The sequence below is a fragment of the Thermobia domestica genome, chromosome 2 (genome assembly GCF_964235325.1).
Source record: "Thermobia domestica chromosome 2, izTheDome1.hap1.1, whole genome shotgun sequence".
Classification (NCBI taxonomy): domain Eukaryota; kingdom Metazoa; phylum Arthropoda; class Insecta; order Zygentoma; family Lepismatidae; genus Thermobia; species Thermobia domestica.
This window is the reverse complement of record NC_137455.1, coordinates 357850911-357878641: the sequence shown is the minus strand read 5'-3', so window position 1 is coordinate 357878641 and position 27731 is coordinate 357850911. Positions and strand designations below refer to the sequence as shown.

Genomic DNA, 27731 nt, shown 5'->3' with positions numbered 1-27731 from the left:
GTACGCCGCCATTTTTCAATCAATTCCTGAATGGTGCTTTTTGCTGGCACAGAACGTCCTGGAAATTTCTCCCGAAACAAATTCTTTGTTTTCACAAAAGATCCAGTGAGAATGAACCCTTCAACAATGGCAACACGCTCGGCTATCGAATACGGCATTATCACACACTGACACTCACCCGGCTTAACACAACGAGGCCTTTTTCTCAACTGGTTTCGACAAGTTTCACTGACTGCGGCTGCACGTGACTGCTGCAGGTCACGTAAGTCGACCCGACCTCGACACGCCATGTCTTGGTAGGAAGGTAGATTATTTAAGTGTTGCCAAAAACACTATACCAGAATATTAGAACGGGCCGGTTTTACGTGCCGCACCCTGTATTAGGCAAAATATTCGACACTAAATACTATTCCATTTGACAATTTTATTAAGAGACTTTTTAGGTAGACACTATGCTTACGTAGTTCTGAAGTAACCCACAAATTTAATGCATTCATTTGTTTGTGTTGACAGTGTTTTATTCAAAACATGCGTTCTGGGTAGCCCTGACATTAAAATAAACTATAATAAAGCAAGTCTTGACAGTCGACCTCCAAACAAAGCTCTTCAACTGTAATCAGGAGCTTGAAGTGTAAACTCAGAGGCCAGAGCTGAAGTTGAACAAGGAACTTCCACTGGATCCAGGCGTATATATTCATTTGATTTTTTGGCAACATCAATATTTCAAGTTTATTAAGATGTTGACTAAAAAAATATATGTAACTTGAATAAGTAGTTTTTCAAATCTTTACGCGAAACTGTGGTTTATTATCTGTCACTGTAGATACCCAAATATTCTGAAGTTAATGAATAAATTTGAAATCTTAATGGTGTTAAAGTTGTTTTTTTCGCTTCTTTCGTAAAGAAAAGTTCAAACAGCATGCTCGAGATTACCCCGACCACTGGGGCAATCCCGAACATAGGTACATTTTTACAACTTCTCGGTGATTTGTAGACAAATATTACTTTCGACTTTCGTCTGTACTTCAGTAAATAGGGAAAACTCCTGGCTTTCTATACACAAGAAATCAATTTTATCTCTAAAAACAAACGAGTTATTTATAATCAAAGCTTAAAATGTTCGTGAATACCCCAGTCTCCCCTATATATAACTATTTTAGGTCCAAAGATTGGTTGTGTAACTTACATCACAAATCAGACTACCCATTTGGTCATTATGCCTTTGAAGTCCACTTTAAGCTTTTGAACAGTGGCCTAATTAAATAAATGTTTGTATATCATTTTAAAAAGTAGGTTTGTTTATTTCCAGCAATGTTATTCTGCTATTGATAGGCCTATAGGTCTACCTAAAACTTCATGATTGAAAATAAGCTCATGATTTGAGCTTAGTGAATTATGATTAACTGTGAGTACTTAACCAATCAATTTATATAAAACTTACCTTCAGTTGGTGAGCCACGAGGCAGGACATCGCCTGTCAAATTAGCAAGGTCAAGAGTGTTGTCCAGAAGGGAGTTAATTCTCTGAACTATTTCCATATTTGGGTCTGAACGAGAGTCACTTAGGTTGTCTGGTATTACTCCACCCTGTAAAAAAGAACACGTTGATTTAAATATCAATTCTTTCAGATAACCCGCATTGCGCTTCAGTAACAGGTCAAGAATTTCTCCCTCCCTCTATTACGTTTCCTATAATAGTTTCGAAAATATTATTGCAAACCGTAGTTTAATATTTTTATTAAAAGTGCGTAATTCGTGAGTTAGTAATAGGCATTTATGCTAATTTACGATAGAATGTATAAAGTTAGTGGGTGCTTAATTGAAAGAAAGTTAAACACGAATAACTAATTCAACCATTTACGTCCAAGTCAGTGTAGAAGATAGTACCTTTTACCAGTAAACACCGAAATAAGTTCAAATAGTCTAAACGTTTGGACACGTCGAAAAATTTCTTTGTAATACTTTGTAGAGAACATTTGATGTATGATTTAAAACATTGAGATCTTCGCCGAAAATAGAAATTTTTCAAAACGTAAATTTAGTAAAATCACAATCTACGATTTCTGAACTTTACACCTTTTATGCAGCACACATTTGTAAGTTAGACTTCTGAACAGACCTTTATAATAACCATGTTGGATTCTGCAAAGATGAAAACTGGTTGCCGAGAGATTAATATAATTCGATGAGTAACTGGCTGTACGCCCTGCAAGTAAGTCTGTATAGCAAACAGAATGATTGAGTATGAGTATTAACCTGAGTTTCTTGAAGTCTACGTGGACACGTATGTGACAAATATTCAGAAATAGAAGCATTTTCTAGATTCTGGAACTATAATGAATAAGGAGGACTTGTCCTTCCTAATATTCAACTCTCAGTGTTTTGCCGATCAGAAACGGGACTGAGGTACACAAAAGGTAGTAGACCCCTATATGTGCCACTTTTCTCGAAGATATTTGAGCAATAATGCCAAAATGCTTCCCTGAGACATACCAAGATTTAGAAAATATCCAACAGTACTTGAAATAAAATTCAGTTATATGTTCTACGAATTGTTTTAGTTTCAAAGTAATATCTATAATACTGATCTGTCTCCTACTTTCGTCAACAGTTTCTCACTGTTCCACTCCAGGATTTTTCATTCCTACAATTCAAAGGCATCCGATCTGTCTCAATCGATCGCTTTAAATCGAAGTTTGCGACAATATTTCACATTATTCCCACTGAATTTAGAGATTATATACAAAACGCCTATAGGAAAAGTAACGTACTCATCTTCGTGGAAGACCCGAGTTTAATTTCCACTATGACTATGGGACGAAACCTACGTGAACCTATAATTAACTATAGCTAGGGCTTCCAATAGTTTCGGGTTAGCCTGGACAGTCCCGAATTCTCATTAGGTCCCCAGGATTTTTTTTTCATGACTCCAAGTATACAGTTTTCCACCAAAACTTATTCGTGCAATATTAAGAAAAAGGAATATTTTTATTAGTACACATTCTAGTAACAATAATTGCTGTCTGTACTACTTTTGTTGAGTGCTGACCTATTCATTTTACAGAGTGTCCAATATGCAATGCAACCCGGAGTTGTGAATAGTAGAACTTTTTAACGGGAAGCTGTACACAAATGGTTATACCAAATTGAAGCCTTGTTCATGCATATATTTTTAAAGTAGGAACCACACAGTGTTGCCAGATGTAACAAGGTTTTTTTTTTTTTTTTTTTTTTTTGTAAAACATGTAAATTGACTCATAACTCATGGATGTTCTGTCGTTAGTTTTTAGTTTGTATAGTTGGAGTAGCTTAGAAAATACGGAATGGAAAAAAGATTTTTTTTTTTCATTTCCACCGATAACTAATCGGATGAGGCCTCTGTAAGGGGTTACTAGGGAAAATGTAGTTTTCATAAATTAACGTTCTGAATTGGCAACAGTGCTGATGTTTCAGTGCATCAAAAGGTGTGTTAAGGATCTGTCTACATTATGCAATTCCTGAAAACAATGAGAAAGAAACAAATTATCATGATAAGACTTACATACACCTGGCAACACTGCTATTCATTGAACCAAACTGGGAGCACTTTCAGAATATGCTGTAGAACAACTGACAATTCAGTTCGTGTTGTAAGCAATGTTGCCGTGTGCATGTAAGTAAAAGTTTTATCATGATAATTTCAGAGTTTCTTTTTCATTGTTTTCAGGAATTGCATAATGTAGACAGATTCTTAACACACATTTTGATGCACTGAAACATCAGCACTGTTGCCAATTCAGAACGTCAATTTATTAAAACCACGTTTTCCCTAGTAACCCCTTACAGAGGCCTCATCCGATTAGTTATCGGTGGAAATGAAAAAATTCTCATTCCGTAGTTTAAGCTACTCCAACTATACAAACTAAAAATTAACATCCATACGTATGAGTTACGAGTCAATTTACGTGACTTTTAAAAAAACCTTTGATTACATCTGGCAACATTGTGTGGATCCTAGTGTACTTCAATCGTTGCTTCCTAGTTTTAAAATATATGCATGAAGGTTTCATTTTGGTATAACCATTATTTGTGTACCGCTTCCGGTTCAAAAGTCCTACTATACCAAACTCCGGGTTGCATTGTATATTGGACACCCTGTAGTAGTAGTAGCATATTTTCTTGTTCAAATTAGAAATACTGCAAATCCGCCATGTGCAACAGCCGGCCCTCAGACCAGTCCACGGGGTCGTGAGCAGTCTCGGCCCACTGAACCCTTTAATCTGGCCCGCCTGACCCCTTATTGAAAATGTGCTTCTTACATGAACTGAATAGAAAATATTTCCTAGATAACTGATGTCCATCTTGGAGAATATCAGTGTTGAAACATCCACCGTACCACGGAAGACACTATTTCAGAACACGAATTAAACACCCCCACTAAAATGATTCTTTTTCTACTTTTCTTCACTAGACATATTTTGTTTACCATTATAACAGTTTGTGTGTTCCTGTAATGGTAGTATACAACAAACGTGTTTGTCCCTTATATATGATCATTCGATTGTTATGAAAAATGTTATACATTATTTCATACGGCCCTCGACGGTCAGTAATTCCTCTTGATTGACACATCCCCTGTTCCAACTTGCACATACCTGCTGTAAATTTTCCTAGGTTGCCCCAGTTTTCTTATGTAGAAATATGGAAGTCGTACTTGAACCTTTTAGCTGAAAGGACACTGAAGTCGAAGTTGGGGATTCAATTTTAAGATTTTTTTTTTAAAAAATGTCAGATCAAATTTATGTTTTAAATATGACGAATGTGTTCCTGTCAATTCTAGGAGAAACTTGACATTTGTAGATTGACCACAAATCTCATAGTGAATAGTGTTTTGGGAGAGACCATTATTTATTCTTTTTAAGTTGAAGCATATGTAGTTGAAAAATTAGAAACTTTTGAAAATAGATTTCCTAGCATTTAGAGATGCAAGGACTAATAAAAAAAAAAAAATAAAAACAGGCTTTAACATTTCAAGCTCGACTAAGACAATATGTTTCACTTTTCACACATGAGAAGAAATTTAAGCAGACGAAAAATAAGTGAAGAATAAAAAAATATTTAGTTCAATAATGAAGTAAAGGGTCCACAGAAAAGGGTAAAATCAGTAGACGCAAATGTATTTTCTTGTTCGAATGAATTGTTTATAGCCAGTAGCGTACACAGGAATTTATTTCGGGAGGGGTCCAAACTCAATGCGAGTATTTATTAAAATTCTTAAAATTGCAGCTAAAATTAGATTAAATTTACACAAAACTAGAAATTTCGGGGGTCCAGATCACCCAGGACCCACCTCCTGCGTACGTCCCTGTTTATAGCGGTAGCAGACTTGTTCAATGACGAATGTTCGAACTAAAAATTTAAGTGTTAACAAAAAAAGGTTTTGAAAATTTAGAAGTAAGACTAAATTCTAAATTTTGTTCCATTAAGTTTAATTATTAACGATTTTGGAGCTAAAGGCATATTTTATGTAAAATGTTACTAGGAACAAGTGTATTCGTGACGTTTATTGAGAGTTCAAGTTCGAGTGGTAGAAGATTAAAAAAGTTTCGCCTTTCCAATTTCAAATATATTGACACGATTTAAAGAAAAAAATTTAATGAAGTTTTACTACCGTGAAACTATCCAAAATGGCCGGTTATGAAGGTTTAATTTTGTAAACTAATCGTAAGTTCTATAGAATATCTGAAGCTTACAAAGTATTTCCCGAACAGAGAAAGATGTAACTTATTTTATTGATTGTGTTTTTAACTTTTGATTGACGGAAGAAAAATTGTGATCGTCAAAAATAATTCGATTTCAACAGATTTACATCTCAACTCAGCTACTGAAAAATTTATTTTTCAACATTTGTCCGTCTGTCGAAGTTCATTTGCCTAGGACTACCGATCGAGACCAAATTTTGAACTTTTAGGTTTTTATGCAAGTCTCTAGGAGTTATTTTTCCCTTCCCCTAAAAATAAGGGTAGTTTACTGAAGGCTGAAAATATTGGAGACTCAAAGACGGCTGTAACGATTTTATTTCATGTATCGATTTTTCAAAAAACTATGCTATAGTAAAAGTCAATTCTCTGGGGGAAAATCGAGAAGGTGTGGTTTACTCTTGGGGATGAGATTTTTCGGACGATTTTTTCTCAAAAACTACTTAGCGATTTTTTTTTTTTATTATAAATATTTCACTAACAACACTGACATAACTCATTTGTCCTGAAAATGTACGAGGGATAGTTTATCCTTACGGGTTTTTTTTCGGACTTTTTTTTTTTTTTTAAATAACAGGCTATTTTGAATATTTCATTAATATAACTATAAATGTTGCATAAGTTACTCTTTAGGAATAAATTCACAACGGGTAGTTTACTCTTAGATTTTTTTTTTTTTAAGAATGACTTTATATTCAAGCATTTAGTTAATATTCCTATAATAGAATGCTACAAAAATAACGTCAATGAGAATATCGACAAGGGGTAAGCTACTCTAGGTGTCTTTTTTAATAGTTTAGTGAAATACAACTTCTGCAATTTTTTTTTTAAAAAAAATATATACTTTACATATACAAATATTTTATTAATATCAAACATGCCACGTTATTTTTTTTAGTGGAAAAATCAGTAAGGTTTAGTTTACTTTTTGGGAGTAGGTTCTTTGGGTGAAATTTTCCGAAGCCTTATAATTCTGTATTTCACAAAAAATGTTCAATAACTGCAGCACAACATTATTTAGTTCAAGGAATTGGAGCGAGAAGGGATAGTATATTTTGCCCCTTACTATGAGAAATATTTACGCATACCTTTGTCACCTCACGATTTAATTAAATGTTTTAAAGTCCCAATTTCTAACAAAATCTATAAATGTATTCTCTCTTTCCAGGTGTCACTAGATACTATAGAAATATCACAAAACTTAATCAAAAAATACGTTCTCTCAAAGCTTGAAACGTAGGGTATTAGCCACACTTACAGAGTATATGAATTTTGACATATTTCGTAGCTTATTATAGTCGTACGGAACTCTCATCTGTATTCGAACCTTCGTCAAGCTTTTTTTTTTTTTTTTTTTTTTTTTTCGTTGATCGAAGTTGACAAAATATATAAGTTTTAGGTGTATCCAGGTGGTGGTTGTTGCAAAGAGTGGAAGTAGCATTTTACAAGCATAAAGACAGTTCTGGATTTATCTACGTAATAAAATTATGAATAGGTTTACAGCTGAAAACTAAACTGCGTTCTCTTCAATTACAGTTCAAAATCAACTATGACCAAAGAGATTGATTTCAGTTATCATGGGCTTCCATCATATTTATTTCTAGACCTAAATATAAAACCTTTAGAAATAAAAAATAGCCTATTTGTGAACAAAATGAACATACTGTAGTTCGAAATGTCAATGCTATTACATTGTTACAAAGGAATAAAATGAATACATTTCTAGTGAAAAGATTTCAAAGATAATGTGCAACATTATAAACAGTTCTGTAATAAACAATAGTTTATGCTAGAACTACAATGGAGTACAATGTATTGAAAATTGCAAAAATATTGTGAAATATACGCTGAAACAAGTTTCTTCAATACACAATTCAGCTTGAAATATACATTTGATTGATTTTTAGTTTAGCGTCCCTTTCAGCATCGAGATAGATGTGGACCTACAGCTTAACATGGAATCCGAACCACATGAGCTCCCGCCAGGAATTGAACTAGGGTCTCCCACGCCAAAAGGTACACACGCTAACCGCTTCACCATAAAGGACCTTAATACACAACTTGAATTCGAGTCTCGATATAATCTGAAATACATTAACTGAAAATCTAACTCAACGTAAGTTTGATGTCCCATGGTGATAAAATTGTCGTTACAAACTGACAAAACTCGATAAATCCAGGGAGTGGCTCACTGAACCAGCTCATGTTTCCCGATCTGTTTATAAACATAGTTCCATTATTACTAGTATATGCCGGATTTTAGGTCAGCCCCGTCAGACAATAGTTTTTCCTTTGCATATACTTCAGGAACTGCCACAAATGGCCTACTTTGCTTGTTAGAATCTATTTTTGGTTGAAGTACTTCTATCATTAAAAAAAAAAAAAAAAAAAAAGATTTGAGTATTTCTAAAGATTTGAGACTTTTGTTAATTGTGTTTGATACAAACAAACTTTTATTAAGAAAATGGTCTGCAGAGACCTTTCTAGAATTGTTATTAGTTGTAGTTTGAGTTTAGCGTCCCGTTCAGCAGCGAGGCTATACGAAAAGGACTTACAGCTTGACGTGTGATACGAACCACACGAGATCCTGCCGGCAATTGAACTTAGTTTTTAGGAAAAAGTATCTGACTATTCAGTTAGCCGTTGGGGTTGAACAAACGTATCATACTTTGTATTGCAAAGCAGTGATAAACTGGTTACGAATTTGACCGGGAAGCAGTCATACTTTTGACCCGATATGACCCGAACAGATCTGGAGACGAAACATCGTCGCACGTGGAAAAATTGTATGGCAATATAGTTTGACCCACTGTTAATATAGTGGTTAGCGCATGTGCCTTTGATGTACAGGGTCCCAGGTTTGATTACCAACTAGCATTCGCTTTCATTAATCATCTGTCTCCTTTAAAAGTGAGACAAACTAACTTTTCTTTAACGTTCTTTTTAAATGTAATTGTAGCAAACACGATTATGTCCTCTCCGCACTAAATCTGTAATTTGAGTGCGTCTGTCAAAATATTGCACTGAAAGATAATATGTGCGAGTATAAACGCTAGAGAATTACAGAAAACTTCTTTATAATAATTTATCAAAATTCATTCAAGCTAACTCTTGAAACTTTTGTAGAATACAGAGGTGGTTCAGCCTACATTTGGCCGATTTCGTTCCTTCCCCTTCCCGGGCAGAATAGACTCACCCGACCTGGCTCATGGTGTCTTGCAGTGTTGTGCAGTAGCTTCCTGGGAACGGAGTTTTTTCCCGCGCGGATGACAATAACGCACAAAAACAGGACCATTGTGAGTATTGTGTTAAATTTGTTTCAAAGTGTGTGGGTTTCCGCTCTGATCAAAATGCCGTCCAAACTAAGCTGGTTTTGGAAAGGGTATGTTGCGGCTCTTTAAGATGCCCACTTTAGTGTTTCTGTCATTAGAAAACAGTGCAAGAAGAATGGTTGCAACATCAGTTTAAGTGGAATAAAAAATATTAAAAAAGGTCCATCATTTGGATCACCAACGAAGTTGCCTAGGAAGCGGGAATGCACCAAGGCTACCTCCATTATGCAGAGGAAACTTCGCAAAATGGCAATGCAAGAAAATCCGCCAACACAAAGGCGTATGGCTGATCGTCTTGACGTGTCTTTGGGGACTGAGCTGGACGTTACACTATGAACTCAAGCTGGAAAAAGTCATGAAAACTCGCGACCATCATCTCACGGATGCCCACCAAAAGGAACAAAAGTGTAACGCCCGGAAGCTGTACGAACGTCTGGCAAAACAAAGTTGGATGTACGTCGTAACGCTCGATGGAACCTAGATTTACCTTTCCGACTGCGGCAAATCGAGAGCCATCATGTACCGAGAGAAAGGCGCCAAGAACTTCAGAAGGTGGGTCCGTGTCTGTAAAGAATCCTTCCCGAAAGGGTTCATGATCGTTACTGGCTACTGTTACCGAGGTAAACTGAAGATTCGTAGGGTGGCGAAGAACTGCGGTATAAATTCGCAGTATTTTCAGGAGCAGATCATGCGGCCGATCTACGAGCATGAGATTCCAACAATGTACGGAAATTACTCCAATCTGGTGTGCATTCACATGAACAAGGCCTCATCACATACCTCACGATCGTCCCTCGCATTAAACAGGGAGATGGAGGAGGCATGTGGTTACCTTTCAATGAGGTACCTGTTAAATCTCTAGATGCAAGTCCTATGGACTATTGTGAATTTGGATTGCTGAAGCGGGCTTTGGGAAAACTACGTGTGACAACTGTGGAAGGACCTTGGAAAGCTGTGCAAAGGGAATGGGACAGGATTCCCCTCCCAGTTCTTCAAAGAAGCCTATTACAGTGGAAATTATGCTGTCGGGCTATTGTTAGGAACCAAGGGAAACACACTTACGGACCTGGCGCCATGGATTCTTCTAAATTTTTAGGTAAATCGAAATTGGCCAAATGAAGACTGAACAACCTCTGTATAAAAGATACCGCTGATACCAAACAGTATTCTGTTAAATCTTGAATTAACTTTATAAAAGTTAGGGAACAAACGTAACCCTTGTGATGTTTGCTCCAATGAAATGACAGTTTGAAAACCAATATAAGCGGCAACTCCAGAACAAACTAAGTAGTTAACGTAGTAGATACATTTTTAAATTTTACAATACATGAAAACAAAAGAAAATTGCTAGTTTAAAAGCTAAAACTTCAGTTTTCTCCTCCAGTTTTTTTTTTTTTTTTTTTTTCCTTGTACTGGACAAACTGCTATAAGAAAGCATGCTAACCATATTACCCAATGGAAAGAATCCTGCTAGTCGGGCAGTTATTTTCGACTTTCTATATCGTAGTTTTCCCAATTTTAGAGCAATTTCTCACAATGCTGGTAAACTTTGTATCTCAATATGAGGTCCCTGGCTTGAATCCGGTAGCCGTCATATGAAGATATTTCCTGTTGCACCAGACTAATGTCGGGATGGTAAACCTGATCAACCTGAACATTCTTTCCAATTGCTATGGTTAGCTGCGTGGTTCTAGTGTAAATTGGCCTCAGTTTGAACCTAAAATCTTTTGAGAGTTATAACTGAGCATAAAGTTACGTGTCCTAACTTCGACTGTACAGGAAATAACTTGTCAAGTGCTAGTGATTGAAAGTGATGGACACTGCTACAACACCCTGATGTCAAGCCCCGTATGGAGAATTTCAGGATTACATGGATCTCAATGCCATTATGTATTTCTCGCTTTGAGTTTGTTACATCCTAAATAGCTCTTAATGTACCAAGCTGAGTCGTCGGAGGATCCCAGTGACATTTCTAGTGATCGTGTAACTATTTTTGTGTTTATCTGCATAGTAACAGGTAGTTGAGAGATTTCTAATATTAAATTACACCTTTATGTTATAAAACACAGTAGGTATACATACATACATACAGGGGTCCATGGCAATATCTATAATTTATGAGATGTAAATGTCCTTTACCTAAATTTGTTCCACGAACCACCAATTAGAGAACATTGGGTCAAACCATTTGGTCCGTATTAAGGATTTATGTGGATATATTTTGAATTTGTGTGTGTGTGTGTGTGTGTGTGTGTGTGTGTGTGTGTGTCCTTAAAGACCTTTTGACAACTACACGGACACTTAACGCGGTAAAAAGTAGGTTTTTTTTGTTTTTTTTTTTTTTTTTTTTTTTTTTTTTTTACTATACGTACGCTAAATACGTAGTGTATGGATGATATGGGAAAGCCTCTTTTTAATAGCTTAAAATAGGCCCGTTTTCAGTTTTATAAATCATTTATAACAATCATTTTTGTAGTACTGCAATAAATTTTGCACGAGTACTACGAGTTTCGAAAATACTAATGTATGGAACAGTTTTGATGCTATGAAAGGTAACCAAAGGTAACCGAAAGGACAGTCAACTTAGGACCTCCACAAAGCGTCATAAGGGCGTGTATGCTGTAAGAGTTCAAACTGGGGTCAAACGCTGCTGCATCGGGGCGAAAGATACCCGGCCTTTGGTGAGGGTGTCGTGACTACACGGATAGTGCAGCGGTGGTTTAAGAACGCTGACGAAACACTCGAAGACGACCCACGTGCTGGAAGACCAACAAATGTACAAAATGAATATTTTCAGGCAGCAATTGAGGTGAACAGTAGCCAGATATGTAAGGAACTGGGACTACAATTCAGTGTGATTGGGAGCACTTCCATCAACTTGGGAAGCATTACAAGTTGGGTCCCCACATGATTCGATCCTGAACCAGTAGGAAAGGCGAGCAGACACCTGTGTTTCTTTGCTGTCTCGTCTGAGGAAGGAGCCATTTCTGGACAGGGCGTTGGATATGTGATAAGTGGGTTTTGAACAAAGCTCCAGGGCGCAGTCATGATTGGTTAGCATCCCATGATTCGGTTCCAAAACAGCCGAAACCAGCACTGCACCAGGAGGTTCTCCTGTGTTTGGTGGACTGCTTACGACATCGTGCATCGGGTACTGCTACCAGCTGGTCAGAGCATCAATACAACTACTGTCAGCAGTTTAGCCATGTTCAAGAAAACTTCAGCTCTAGAGCCAGCAGTTCTGGATCGCAAAGGGGTCCTGTTACAGGACAACGCTAAGCAAGACGTGGCTAGGATGACGCACGACACCATTCTACGCCTTGGATGGGAAATTTTTATACGTCATATTCCCCGGACATAGCATCATCAGATTATCACCTGTTCCATTCCTTGGACATGCACTTGATACCTTCTTCGCTTCACGACCTACCAAGTTCTATTGCAATGGAATTTATGGCATACTGGAACGTTGGCAGAAGGTGACCGATGCTGATTGGGACTATTTTTGGTCTAGGTTTGTCTTAGGTGACATATCGATGTTCCAAGGTGGTGGGTGAAAAAGCGATAGAACTTTACCTTTATACTTTTATACCTTTCATTTCTCACTATATTCTTTCCTCCCTCTTCTAAATTGCGGAGTTCCTGTAACTCCTGTTGGCTACAACACTGAATATTTTTCAATTTCCTCTACTTCGTGTAAGAAAAACGTGGCGTTGGTAACATATAAACGCGGCCAGATGCGTTGAATATTCTCAACGCTTGGTTAGTGCATCCTCGCTCCACGTTGAAAAAGTTTGTATAGTTAATCATCCAATGGTATAGCCACTGATCTAATCAACCGGTGTCAACGCCGCGTTTATAGCAGCGCCTTTATAGTCCAAGTCTTAGGTCTGAGCATGCACCAAAGATTTACTACCCACTGCTGGAAGCATGACGACGCCAGAATTTCTTCGGAGGGGGGCAGGCGGAGCAATTTTTACGGATGCTCGCTTCCTTTGCCTCTAGCGTGGTCACCGCCAGGTCCAGGTTTTATATGATATTCACAACTTACGAATGCTTTATCGCATATGGAGTGGTATCTCTGGTAGGTTATTGTTCACCTTAACCATAGGTTGGTGGGCAACATGGAAATTTTAGAACTTCTCTCGCTTGGGAGAGCTGTTTTATACTTTGGTAAGGCCTCCTCTTTGTAACTGCATCTAGATATTCTATCCTTGGTCTTCCTGTTCCTGGTTTTCCTTCTGCCTTTCCCTCTATCAGCAGTGATCCAATTGGAGTGTCGAATAAGATGGCCAAGCATGCTGTTTTTCTTTTCTAATATCTTCATGATGTCATCCTTTATAAGCTTCCATTAGTACGTCTTCATTCCTATTCCTTTTCGTTTCGGTCCATGATATGCGCAACAATCTGCACCAACATCACATTTCAAATTCCTGCAGCTTGGAATATTTCAGCTTCTCTCTATGTTCACGTCTCTGATTTGTACAGCGCCACACTCCATACCAGTCTGGTAGGGTAGCTTTGTATTATGGTCACGGTGCGAATTACCGGAAAAACAGTTTTCCATTAATTACATTTTGAGTTCCAAATCCAGATGGAGACTTCCTGCTGGGGATATTTGATACTTCCTCCCAACTTACGTGGGTCGTTCAATATGTAAGTTTCCCTAAACTGTAAAATATTTTAACATACATTTGTAAACTATACATCCATGTGTAGGTAGGTTCTTCCTCACCTCTTTACATAATCCCTTATTGACACGCATTTGTTCAAACCATCTGGGGGGGGGGGGAATGGGGCTCTATCTAGCATTCTCCTCCCATTCCGCTTTACTTCGTCTGCTTCGAAATGTTCAACCTGCAATACAGACTTTATACTGGGAAAAAGATTAACGTAACTGGGCACTAAATTCAGGCGCTATGGAGACTCATTGGAGAGGGGGGCAGCTGTTTCTACCCTCGGTATCAGGACACCTGCGGTACAATGAGAACAGTCTTTCTGCGACATTGCGATCGCGGTACTGTTCAAAACTTTCACTTAGAGGGACATTTGCGCTACATATGGTGGAACGTGTGTACACACTGAAGATAGATTACGACACAAACTTGTTGCTTGCAGATGACACCACAGAAGAACTTAATATTTGATGCGAAGAGAAGAGTGTGCAACTGAGCACACTACGTTTTTCACGGACGCAAAATTCAAATGTTGTAGTCGGCAGTCATCGAAATACATGCAGACATCGAATATACAATACATGCAGACATCGAAAGTAACTTGGAAGAAACATTGTTCCTTTGATCTTCAGCTTCTTACCAGCAAGAGATACTACGATGTATAAGAGTTTGGTGAAGGCTGATATTAATCACTGGAATCCGAAATTTATCAAATTTGATTTCGAGCAAGCCGCAATAACATCTGTAAAAACGCTGTTCTCGGAAACAGAGTAATTTCCATTAATCAGTACTTGTGAAGAAGGTTCAGGAATTAGACTCAAATTACTATAAATCACTTCCAGAGATGAGACTCTTAGAATGTGTTGTGCTCTAGCATTTCTGTATATAGACTGATGACTGTTACGGAAGATACGTCACACCATGAAAGACTTGAGGTTTTTAGATTATTTTGTAGAACAGTGGTTAAACAATCCCGGAATTGACATCTCCGTATGGGACTGCTCGAATATACACAAAGAATAATGTAGTTAAAAGGTGGAAAGTGACAAATTATTAATAGGTAAGTCAGCTCCTAATATGTACTGGTTTGTGAAGTATCTAGAAAGTGGGACTACAACACTACCTATATGAAAGAACTTTAAACACTGAGGCGAAACATGGACGTCAGTACATAAGGTTGGACGAAAGAATAGAAGAAACATTAACTGAATATGTAGAATGTAGCCCCAAAAGGTAAAGAAATTCTTGAGGAAAATGACACATTCAAAAGTTGAAGTAATTTTTGCTTGTTCCAAAAGAGAAGCTACCTACTAATTGGATTATTATAAATCATGGAAATAAACTGCTAATTCATTGAACGTTAATTTTGACGTTCTTACACTTATTCTGAGCTAGATTAACAAATATGCTCATAACAATGGACAACTGTGTCACAAAGGAGAGACTTCTGACAAGTCACTCCACTGGCAAGTTCTTTGGATACTGTAATTCCTTTATACTTACACGTAATCAAAAACATCTGTTAGAAATGAAGAAAAAAAATACATTTCAACTGAGTACCCAGGGGGTCTAGGGGGCCGAGTCCCCTAAATTTTTACTGGACCTTCCTAAAATTCACGATAGACTTGCAAATGAACTATAGTGAACTATACTATGACTGGATCACCCCCTCTAACTTCTACCGCCTCCTTCATTTTGGGGCTGGCTACGGGCCTGCTGAGAAACTACTGACAAAGTTATTGGAAAACTTAAGGAAAAACTATAAAAGAAAATTAATATTTCTAGAAGTTCCCTTTAAATATCATGGTCAGACGTTCGATCAGACATAAGGATTTCCAATTTTCCAATTTTGGCCAATAAACAAGCACAGAAAACATGGCGTACGTGAAAACTTAAGTTACATACGTAAATCCTTTATTTTTTTAACAACGTACATCAAACTCCTAACTGAAAAAAGTGTACTTTATACGTATTTCCGTACAAGTGTTCCGAATAAATGTACTTTCCGTACTAACGAAAGACCTATATAAGCGGTCAGGATATCATAGATTACTACCAAGCAAGCATAATCAAATTCCCCTACTTTCCCTGACAAAATTACAATTTTCCCTGACTGTCGTTATCTTTTTTCTTAGTATAACTCATGAAAAATAACATTTAAAGTGAACTAAGTTTTCTTCATTGTTTATATGCTTATACAATATTCTACAAACGTACAAACGAACCAATTCATTTATCTGTAATCTATGACTTAGCGGCATCCTTTCACCCCTCAACCTGGAAAACATTTTTCCCTGATAATGAAATTCCCTGACATTTTCCCTGACCCTACAAATTCCCTGACTGGTTGACACCCTGGATGAACATAGGTAACATAACTGATGTATGTAACCTATGTATATGTATGTAATATACGGGAGACAGATGCCATCCTGCAACGACATGATGCAACATTAAGCGGGAAAAGTATGTAGCATATGGATAACGTATGCTCCGTACTAGTTTCCGAAGTGAACATAAGGATTCCGTATATTTGTACAATATACCGCTGTCCGGATAACGTTTGTTTACATCTTTCAGGTATGTCAGGCATCTTTCACGTATTTTAGTAACTGTTCTTTCACTTTTCTGTATGATTGATCCTTATATTTGCATTTACATGTTCTTAAGTGCTGTGAAGAAGGTTTATATGTATGGTGAGTTAAATTCATATTCTGAAAGATTTTATCTGCTGTTAGTATGCAAAATTCCTGAAAATGTTATTCCCCTCCCTAGAACAACTTGCTGGCTACACGAATGTAATAAAACAAGGTCTTTGTGTAGCAGTTAATACTGTGTGCCTATCCTCTAACTCAGTGGTTCTCAAAGTGGGGTCCGCGGGACCTAGCCTTGGGGTACGCGACGCCCAAATATTGAAATGTCTTAATAAAATTGAACTCTCCGCTGTTACGCAAGAAGTATTTTTTCAGTTACTAGAAAGCAAATTCCTACGTTTGTAAATTTAAATGTTTTCCTACTTTACTGAATTTCTGTCTTGTGAGTATGAAGACTTGTTTTAAAAGGCATTACAACATTTGATTTCTTTTCCTACCACTTACGTGAGCAGACCTCTGCTCTTTGTGGAATCTGAGCCAAGATTGATCTTGACAAAACTTATTCCCGATTTTAATGCTGGAAAAACAAAAGCAATCATTCCTCATATTACTGACCCCACACTTGGAAACTTTATCCAGTATATCTCAAACGAAACAAATCTTCAGTATTGAAAGTTACTGCATTTTCAATTGAAATTTCGTTCACTCGAAAACTATTTAGAATGAATTACTTATTGCATTATTTTTCTTGATCTGTTTCTTGTCAGTGGTAATTCTAATGAGTATATTTTTTTCATACCATGCGAAATTTCAGATAGCATTGCAAGGTGATCCGCAGATCACTTTCCGAATGAACAGCAGGTCCTCGTTATCGAAAGGTTTGAGAACCACTGCTCTAACTGAACTCCCGAAAATATCCTCTTAGCTTGAAGTCAGTCATTTTGAATAGCCGCAAATGTCCCAGTACCACAAATGTCTATACTCGAAGTACCGCAAATGTTGCGCTTTTCCCACCATCATTCTTCAATTGTGTGTCTTGTTTGCGTGCTGAGTGGTGGTGGGAGTTATCGTCGAGAAGCGAAAATTGGTGCAACTGAGAAATTGGGATTGTGCTTGAACCTCAAATGGGGATTATATGGAGAGGTGAAGGACTCAAATACACATTTATTGTTTAGACGTGTTTTTTTTTTTTTTTTTTTTTTTTTTTTTTTTTTTTTTTTTTAATGCAGCTTATGGAAAGACTGAACGACCCACGTATGTTTAGTGATACACTAAATTTTCACAAACAACGTCTCTGCTTTTTATTACCTAATTTTACTCTGCTAGTTGTATTCCGAAAGGAAAAAGATTTGAACTATTCACTTTTGGCCTCTGAAATTTATATTCGATTTCATGGGATAGCCCGGGGAGAAAACCTCCAAGGCTACGAAACAGGAGTCGTTCAGTTTATTAGGTGCACATTCTATGAATCAATACAAATATCACGGACCACCCAAATGGAAAGGACTGCACTACTACAAAACTAGTGCTTCGATCGTGGTGTGTTCATTAAAGAGTGTCATCAATCTAAAGATTGGGAAATAATATTACAATCTTTCAATATTGATCGCATAGTACTAATATGAACAATGGATCATAAAAATTGAAGTTATAAGAAGTATTATAAAATTAAGGCTAATATGCATTTCAATATAGAATCTATACCGAATTTCAGATTATGATAAATCGTGGATAAAACCACCCTCTAAAGAAACAAGCATAACTAGTTTTCCACCCTGCTTAAAAGGCCTCCATACTACATTGCACCTTGATATATCCAAGGTGGGTAGGGAATTACATCTGCTAACCTCTTTTACTGCTTTACGAAATCGAAAGACGAGATAGCATACCATTCAACTCATTTCGTGAATTCATAGGATGAGGGTTGCAATTCCTTTTATGATCAAAAGTTACGTATTTTCATCTTGTTTCGTGTATTACAAGTACTAACAGACAATCCATGCTCACGTATTCAGTCAGGAAGCTCCGTATCACTGTTTTATTACCTGTGCACAACGCCGGAAGAGGAAAAGCAGTTTGTCCGCGTGAAACTTCCTGGTGTGATTCCAGCTGTCAAACAACGAACAAGAAAACTCCCGTTGCAATATATATCCGGCAAAAGGTGTTACTACAATAGCATTATTTAACCTTTAGTTTCTAATCATCGCTACAAGCAAATATATTGGCAGTAGTAAATCGAATCATAACGTGTCAGTTATCAATGTCATGTTTCCAATTACAGGAAGAGCACGAGATGTCGCAATTAAGTGATTATCTAACATATACAATACTTAGAAATTAAATACAAATAGACCAGACCTTCAGGTGAATCAATTCTTTACATAGTCTTGGAACGCATATTTGTTTATATTCGTAATATTAGCTTAATATGATATATTGTCGTATAAAGGCCAAAGATTAAATTACACAAATTTAATAACGTACCTTGTTTCCTGAAAGCAGTTTTTCCCAGCCGAAATTTAAAAATACGATTTACCATCCAAGTGGCTTATTAAGTCTAGACTTTACTATTTTTAGTATGAACCCTGGAATTAGCTAAAATGAATCCTGAGAAATAGCATCAGTCAACGGAAGAACTACTATTCAAATCTACTAGCAGATATTTCAGTTTCTATATAGTATATTATCTAAGTATCTACTGTGCCGTTTCCCAAGCGGTGTGCCGTGAATGGGCCGCTGGTGGGCCGCGAGGAATAGAAACATTATTAATTTTATACCAATTAAATTGTAAAACTTATGGAAAAATGTATTTGTATTTTACATTGCTATGAACCTCTACTATGAATCTACAATTTTAAGTTTCATACCGTGTTACTTTTCTATACATTTCTAATGTTGAAAAAAGTATTTGTTATTGTTATGACCATTATTGCTTCTTTATTGTTGCAGACAATTACCTAACTTGAAAATTTAAAATATCATTATATCCTTTCGACAAATTACCAACATTTGTGTTTTAAAAGAAAGAGATGTGTTTGTTAGTTATTTAGTGATCTTCCTTCTTAGTAAAAGGTTGGATAGTTTTTTTTTTTTTTTTTTTTTTAAAAAAAAGCTTATTTTTAAAAACTTTAGTCCAATATTTCATTGCAATTGTTTTCTATTTTTAAATTAGAATGAAAATTAAGCATAATGATTTATCACGGGAAAAAAAAAAACAGTGTTCGAGCTTTCTTCTCTGTGAGATCAAAAAATACCATTGGGTTTTATATTTACAAATAATATCTATAAGTGTGCCGCGAGAATCCAAGTAACACCCGTAATGTGCCGCAAGTTGAGAAAAGTAGATTATTATAACACTAGATCAGAGTTTCCTGTTATAATTTTAGTAAGTGTCGCGATGGAAGAGTTCAATAAAATGTGTTCTCTGTTAAAGATCTCGAATCTCTGCCTTACGTGATTTTTTTTTTTTTTTTTTTTTTTACAATTTAAGTAATGAAACAAAACGCGAGTTCATGACGAATTACCGGAGAATTATCTTTTCGTGCAAGCTTCCCCGGCTCGATCTTCCTCCACCATTGAACCAGTGCTCAAAATATAAAATTACAGAATGGAAGCAGTTTTATTAGATTATATTTAAAATAAGGTATGTATTAGCTTTCAGCTAATCTTTCTTGACATTAGGATTTCTGTTTGGCTCCAACATGTGTCATGAAACTCCATCTAGGAAAATACACTGCAATTCGTCGTCGTGTCGTCGGCGATCCTACTAAATATCAGTCATCCTTTAGTACAATCCACCAAATAGTCTTCCAGTATTTTATGCTACACCTGTGTTCCTTAACACGTAATTGTCAGTTTATTTCATTCTTTAATCTCTTTCGTTACCATTTAAAACATCTTGTTAGTTTCTCAAACCTTTTTCAAGTCAGGACAGGACTACTTATTGAAAAGCTGTATGGACCCAATACTCTTGCCCCATTTGACAGCTTTAAGATATCTTGAGCATGTAAATACCAGTATAAACTTGCATTAACTTATTTTGATATTAATTAATCTAAGTTAGTCGTTAATGTATTGTGATTCTTTTCGAAAGACTTCTAAAGAATACGAGGAAAAATTAAACATTTCAAAATAGCAAGAAAAAAAAATATATCTTCATTTAACCTTTACTACATTAAAATACGTAAAGATAGATCACGTGGAATTTAAAACGAGTAGCCCATATTATAAATAAATCTGAACGGAACTGACTCCACTAACGAATTCTGCAGAAGTAATTGTTATCTGTTGTAAATAAATATATTATATATATATATATATATATATATATATATATATATATATATATATATATTTAAATGCTAGGTTTATAGGTGTTTGTGGTCAACCCTTTCGACAAAGTTCTCGGGAACCATAGTTTCTAGAAAGATGCCGTTTTCACTGATCTATTGCAAATTTCGAGTAGATTGATCAGTTCTGATTATTTAAAATGGCATTTATTTCTTTATTACATTTTTTTTTGGGGGGGGATACACTGGAACTGTTGGAATTTTATAAAAGTAAATCATCATAATTCTACAAGTTATACATTCCAAAACCACACATTTCTATACGAGGTTAGAATCTCCGGAGTTTGGCTAAATGATTAAAAACTAAGGATAACCATTTCTCAAGTCGAAGATTACTATTGTTTGGAGTGTTTTGCCCAATGAACATCATATATCACTGACAATTGTATAAGTTATGTATTTGCTTATTACATACTTCATGCAAGAAAAACTGATCTTACATGAATTAGAAACTCCAACCGGAAGTGGCTCAAATTTTGCAAACTGCGATATATTGAAAAAAACTTCTCCCATTCTTGGTACCCCTTGCCGATTTTTAACAAGACTTCTTACACTTTTGTCTGTAAAGGGACATTTATACTCATGTCCAAATCGATTGTATCTATAACTGTCTTGTAAGAATATAATTTAATGATTTTGCAGGGTACTTTTAATACTGATACTGTGTATAATCGAGAAATCTATATTTGTGGTAAATTTCATAGGAAAAGAACTATAAGTACAAAAATTATCTATATATATAAAAGAGAACGCACAAATCCTTTGTTACCTCATCACGCTAATACGGCTGAACCAATTTCTTTTATTTTTGGGGGGTTATTAGGATTTGGACCCTAGATGGTTTTTATCATATCACTTTAATTTTTAATTACTAGTGTCTTGAGATAATTGACCATTCAAGTGTCCATAACGTACAAATCCTTTGTTAGTTCATCATAGGTAAAAATAAACGTATTTATATGCAACCCGCATGACCGTGTCACTCGGCGGGTTAACATAAATGACAGGCGATATAATGTTAACATTTACTGCAATCTACTATGGTTTTTATCATATCACTTGAAAGCGAAAACTTCCGGGGTGACCGCAGCGAAGCGGGGCGGGTTAACATAAATGACAGGCGATATAATGTTAACATTTACTGCAATCTTCTATGGTTTTTATCATATCACTTGAAAGCGAAAAAGTAAAAATTATCTAAGTAACAAAGTTTATTGCGTTCCGGGGTGACCGCAGCGAAGCGGGGTGAACGCTGCTAGTAATGAATAAAACAATGTTGCTAAATGGACCAGGAAGTTTTATTTTCGTTTCATTGTTATTTACTGCTCTTTTGACATGAACTTTGCTACATACATATCTTTGCCGATTATACACATACTAACATAAGAAATACCGGTCGGATTCGTTATCAAATTATATTCCTACAGCAACATGTTTATAGACATGCGACAATTTTGAACACGAATGTACATACGTTGTGAAGAATGAGAAGGAAATTCATGTTCAAATGTGAATGGTGTGCTGTATAGAGAGCGCAGGTTCAGTTAGTAGAATTTAAAAATTGTTTAGATCAAGGGTTATGGTATGGAGTAATGTACTAACAGAACAATCTTGTTAAGTCTCCTTTGCGTGATTCTAATAATTGAAGGCTCAGGAGGCCTTTCAGGCGGTTGTACTCATGACTTGTGTTCGGTTAGATGTAAGAAATCTAAACTAACTTTTTTAAAAAAATAATAACCCACGAAGTTTTTCTAGAAGACAAGTCCTGGATCCTCCTGAAGATGGACATTACATTTCGCCATATTACGATATTTAAGCATGAGTATCTGGTAACGCCAAGGGTGCCGATCCTGGGAGGCCGGGGGCCCGGGCCCCCAAAGCTATGTGGGCCCCATGTATTTTTGTATGTATTTTTTGTTATATTATTGTAAGTATTTTTTATGAATGGGGCTCCCAAAGCTAGAGAAATCGGTGCCGTTTAGTAACGCTCCTATCGAACATCCTCTAATTACACTTACATGCTCTTCCAATTCTAAATTAATTATACAAGGTTTTATTATTACTTCTTCGAATTAAGCTGTTGCAATGAACGTAAGATTTGGTGTAACGTGTGTCATTGGTGAGTATAAATAGGCTTCTACAGCAGTTAACAGCTGTATTTATGCATGGGCTATGGCTGCAAATTATCTCAGATGAGTTTCCGTTCATAGTCCAGTTCTGGGAACTGAAATTTCCGTAAATCCGTAAGTTTATTAACTGAAAGCTTATTATTATTATTGTTATCATCAATAATAATAATAATAATAATAATAATAATAATAACCTTGAAATTCTATATGAATGGCATATTATATATATATATATATATATATATAAATAAATAAAGGAAATGCCGTATTTGCGAAATGCGAGCCCTAAAGAGGGGATATCGGGTCCGAATATTTCCACCTCCCGTTTGCCACATCTCTGAAACTTAGGCTTAATATCCTTGCGTTCGAGGCTGTAGTAAAAGATTTTGCAAAATGTGATCCCGAAGGGAAATGGGGGTGTTTGAATACATGTTTATAGTTCTTCAGGTCTCCGAAACGGTCTATTTTTAAGTATCTTTCCTTCCGCTCTACGCTATACGCAAGATTTTTGCGAAGTGTGGCTCCTGCTGGGGAATAGGGAGGGGCTTTAGGTTTATTTTGTTGCTTGCCAAATCTCAAAAATTAGGTATAGAATCTTGGAATTGTGTTTCTTGCTCTCTTTGGTTGTAAATAAAAAAAATGGACTAATAGGGGAAAGGAACGCTTGATTTATTTACATTTTTTCTGCAGTTGTTCAGATCACCATAGAACCCTAGGGTAAAGTGGATCTGAAAAGGTAGGGGGACGCGTGACGTCACGCCGTCCCCCTCGTCTAACTTTTCCCATTGTAATTTTTTACAAAGTGGTAGGACGCAATAGATATTTTATGGAAGTAGGGGAACTACGTCCTCCGGCGGTCCCCTCACTTACCCCTGAAAGAACCTAGAGAGTTTAGTATGTAAATATTTCTCCATTACCTGAGGGAAAGTAAATGTACACAGGTCAAAACTGTACCCTTAACATTTTCTTCGAAACCCTAGGCATAAGAACTCGAAGTTTGCTATAAATATTTTCTCAGCCGACAGTGAAATTACAATCTTACAGGAAAGATGGCTTTCAACTTTTCTTCAACGTCTACCAGATATTTGGAAGTGAAAACTGAAATCGTGCAAATTTGCTCATTCAGTCCTCGGTTGAAAAATGGCTTTACGAAAAGTGAACTGAAAAAAAAAAAAAATTACTCACTGATAACCAATATCTCCAAACCAGTTGCGCCTGAGTAACAAATTTACTCAAACTTTCTTCACATTCTAGACTAGTGATAGCCAAACCGTAAATCGCGAGATACTAGTAGCTCGCAGAGGCATTTTCGGTAGATTGCGTTAACTCTCCGGTTGGCTAACGGTGAGTCCACTGAGCTTAGGCTAACAAATGTAAGATTTTTTTTAAGTTGATAGTTCTTTTGAATGGTAGCTCACAGTAGGATCTAAAAGAAAAAACTATGGTAGCTCAGAAGCTTCGTAAGTTTGGCGAACACTGTTCTGGACTATGGATAAAATAGAAGTCGGATTTAAGATCTAAGAGGGCGGAAAACTGGGATAATTCTATTTTTGATCTAAGAAGTTGAAATTTAACAGTTTTTATTAAACACGTCTACTCCAAGGCGTACAAAGCTTCATTGGAAGTTTTACTTTAATTATTCTTATATTTCTTTTTGAACCAGCATACGGACATGAAATTTATGTACTATATACAAAATATGAATACCATACAAGGAAGCACTTTGGCTAATTAACACTGGAAAAACAATGGTGTTGGTGACTTGGAAAATTCAGTTTATGGATTAAATTGAGTAAGAATTTCCAAAAACTGGGGTAATATTCAGATTTTGGTTGTAAAAAGTGGCAAAACAGGCAGCTTAAAAAAATACATATTTTGAAATTACAAATTGACTGAAAATTTGCTTAACGACTTCTATGGATATTTATTATATACTGCGTTCATTTCTAGTTAAGTCTAATTGCTATTTATTAATTATTCTTTCATTGTTTGGAAAGTGCCTTATTACGCCACTGGGAAATTGGCTATCTTCAACAAGTAAAAAAAAAAAAAAAAAAAAAAAAAAATTTGTATTCAACTTTAAGTGCCAATGGAAAATATGAAGTACGTTGAATGACATTTTTCGCACGAATCGAAATGTTCGTGATATGTGAAGCAATTCTAGTGAGAATTTATTTCTCTCGTTTCTGCGTAAGGAATAGCGGCTTACATAATCACATTAATTTGGTACATTATGTTCAAATGTTCTTCCTATTTAAACGAAGGTTGAACACAAATTATGGCCAAATGATCAGACTATAAAATTTATGCGATATTCCAATTGAAGGTCAAGAGAAATATGGTGAACAATACTGATCAGCATTTTCAAATCCTTTATACATTGAAATCTTACTCGAAATTTCTATTTAAAGAAAGAATAATTATCACAAAAAGATAGTATAATATATTGATGTGATAAATGAAATGTTCATTGGGTTAATAACCTTTCTTCTAGAGAAAGGAAATTGAGAAATTACTGGAGCGTCGTAGCTTAGTGGTAGAGCGCTAGGGGTTCTCAGACCAAGAAATTCAAGGTGTTAGCATATTTGTTTCCTCCTCCATTTTCATTCTGCCAATTCTTTAATAAATGATTCTTCTGCTTTAACCTAAAGTGCGTAACTGGATAATATTTTATGACTACTTTGGACAAAAAATTATCTTCATTACCTTCATCACATGTATTAATCATTCCTTTTTATATTGTGTACAATTTTATTCAAGAACTATAATTTCACTTTTAAATAAGGGTCTTGACAAGAATCGTAATTGATTAATTAGGGTTCCTACACTTACGTTAGAGTAATATAGTCCCAACTTAAAAGAATCTAGAAAATAAAACATTTTTCTAAGAAACGCTTTCAAAGTCTTGACTGGAAGACCAATCGGAAAACGACCATTAGGAAGAACTAGGCGCAGATGGGAGGACAATATTAAGATTGATCTCGCAGAGATAGGAATACATAGAAACTGGATGTAGTTAACTAAGGATAGAAGTCTGGAGAGCTTTTGTGAACGCGGCATTGAACCTCCGGGTTCCATAAGCCATAGAGTTAGTTTTAGTGATGATTTTACTTTATCTGAGATCGGGAACAAGGCAGATTAATAAGTCTAATAATCTTAACTTCCTATGGTTAGCCCCTTTAACATATTAACGTCGAAACAGGGACTTTAATGTATTTGAAGATGAAAAACAGAGCTGCTACTTTCATATGAAACAATATATTCCGTTTAAGGACAAGATATTAAGGGCCAAAACCAAAGACTAGCAACGAAAAAATGAAATATTTCAGTTTTACGTCTCACGGTTATGGCGGCTAGGCTAAAGAAGACTGATGGTAAATATAATAGTGGAACGAATGAATTTGGAGGAAAACCTCGAGGAAACCCACGCATATTGTCTACCACAAAGTCCACTTGGCGTAAGCTGGGATCGAACCAGGAACCCCACGCGCAGGAACAATCTACCATAGCCACTGCGCCCTCCCACTAGCAATGAATGTATGTATGACTAGCTAGATAGTCCTCGCAATTATTTCAGAGGCTGATCATATGATTTTGGAAAATATGTACAAAATTGTTATCACTAGTAGGGTCGAAATAATCACAGAAGCATGAAGGTTGAAGAAAAAACGCGGTTGAATTTTATAATACGCTGCACCTGCGCATCGATGAGTAGGATCGCTTCCAAAAATTTAGTGTAATAGGGTAGGGTATGGGGTTAAATAGATGGACTTAGAATCCATTGTTAAAATCGTACTTTTTTGGTCTACGAAAGGATATCCACTGGAGCAGACATTGTATTAAATTTCACTAATTATTGCTCATATGTAGCCTAATAATCTTAACTAGTACGTACGGTACGTTATATTATAGTTTATTTATCGTGGAAAACGTACTAGACTCGTAAACTCCAGGTAGGGATGCGCACGAGATTAGTCGAGACGAATTCGAGTCGAGACACGGCTCTTCCAAGAGAGGATTGTACATTTTTCGAGTCGAGACATCACTTTTACAGCAAATTTTCGAGACTAGACAGCCACAGATCTTCTCTCGTGCGCATTCCTAACTCCAGGTGACGAAGGTGGACAGTTTATGTATTACGATAGGCATGCTAGACATGTTGGGCCTTACTCAGATTCGTTATTGCATGTGATTAGAGTCATACTAACTACTAACCATTGAATCATGCAGTAGTCAATCCCTTAGGAGTATGGCGCTAATCATACGTCAAAACAACTGCATAAGGCTCATTGTCTAGGGTTGTCAATATTTCTGAACTGTGTAATTAGGGGTACCGGCAACCATACTAGTTAATCCGTTAATTATATACGAAAGACAAATACACAGAATTGTTAACTTATCTCAATAGTACATCAATTTCGCACCTTGTCCACTAATAGTTTTTAGGAGTTTCCGCACTGCAAGTGGATATTTAAGTGCGATATTTGGGACATTAATATTGCACCTATATGTTTCTGAACTGCGGGAAACAAGACTCCCAAGTATCAATTTAACCTTTTGTAAATACTGAAGACATTCTAAATTTCTGATCTTTTGTATAATATTGATTTCAAAATAGAAAGCTAAATTTAAATTCGGAAAATTGATTCTACGACTAAGGTGCTGAACATGCGTATTACTAAGACTGAAGAGGAAGTCCTGCCTAACAGAGGTTACTGCTAAGGATTGTGTACACCCATAAATGTTAATACTGAGTTCTTAATTGTACAATTTTATTTAATCCATCATGAATAGGGATGCGCACAGTAGAGACATTTCTCGAAGTCGAGTCGAGACAAATTCGAGACGAGTTGAGACTGCTCGTAAAACTCTTGACTAATGTCTCGAAAAAGCTTTATAATATTTTGAAGCCAG

The 27731-nt window shown here is 36.2% G+C and overlaps 1 protein-coding gene across 1 annotated transcript in view; it reads right to left on the bottom strand.

Moving 5' to 3' along the window:
• Positions 1–27731, bottom strand: part of orb (polyadenylation element binding protein orb) — a 156435-nt gene that overhangs the window by 57732 nt on the left and 70972 nt on the right. Inside the window, exon 2 of the mRNA XM_081749344.1 lies at positions 1442–1586. Coding sequence (XP_081605470.1) covers positions 1442–1586 — 145 coding nt within the window. The remainder of the gene's footprint in view (positions 1–1441; positions 1587–27731) is intronic.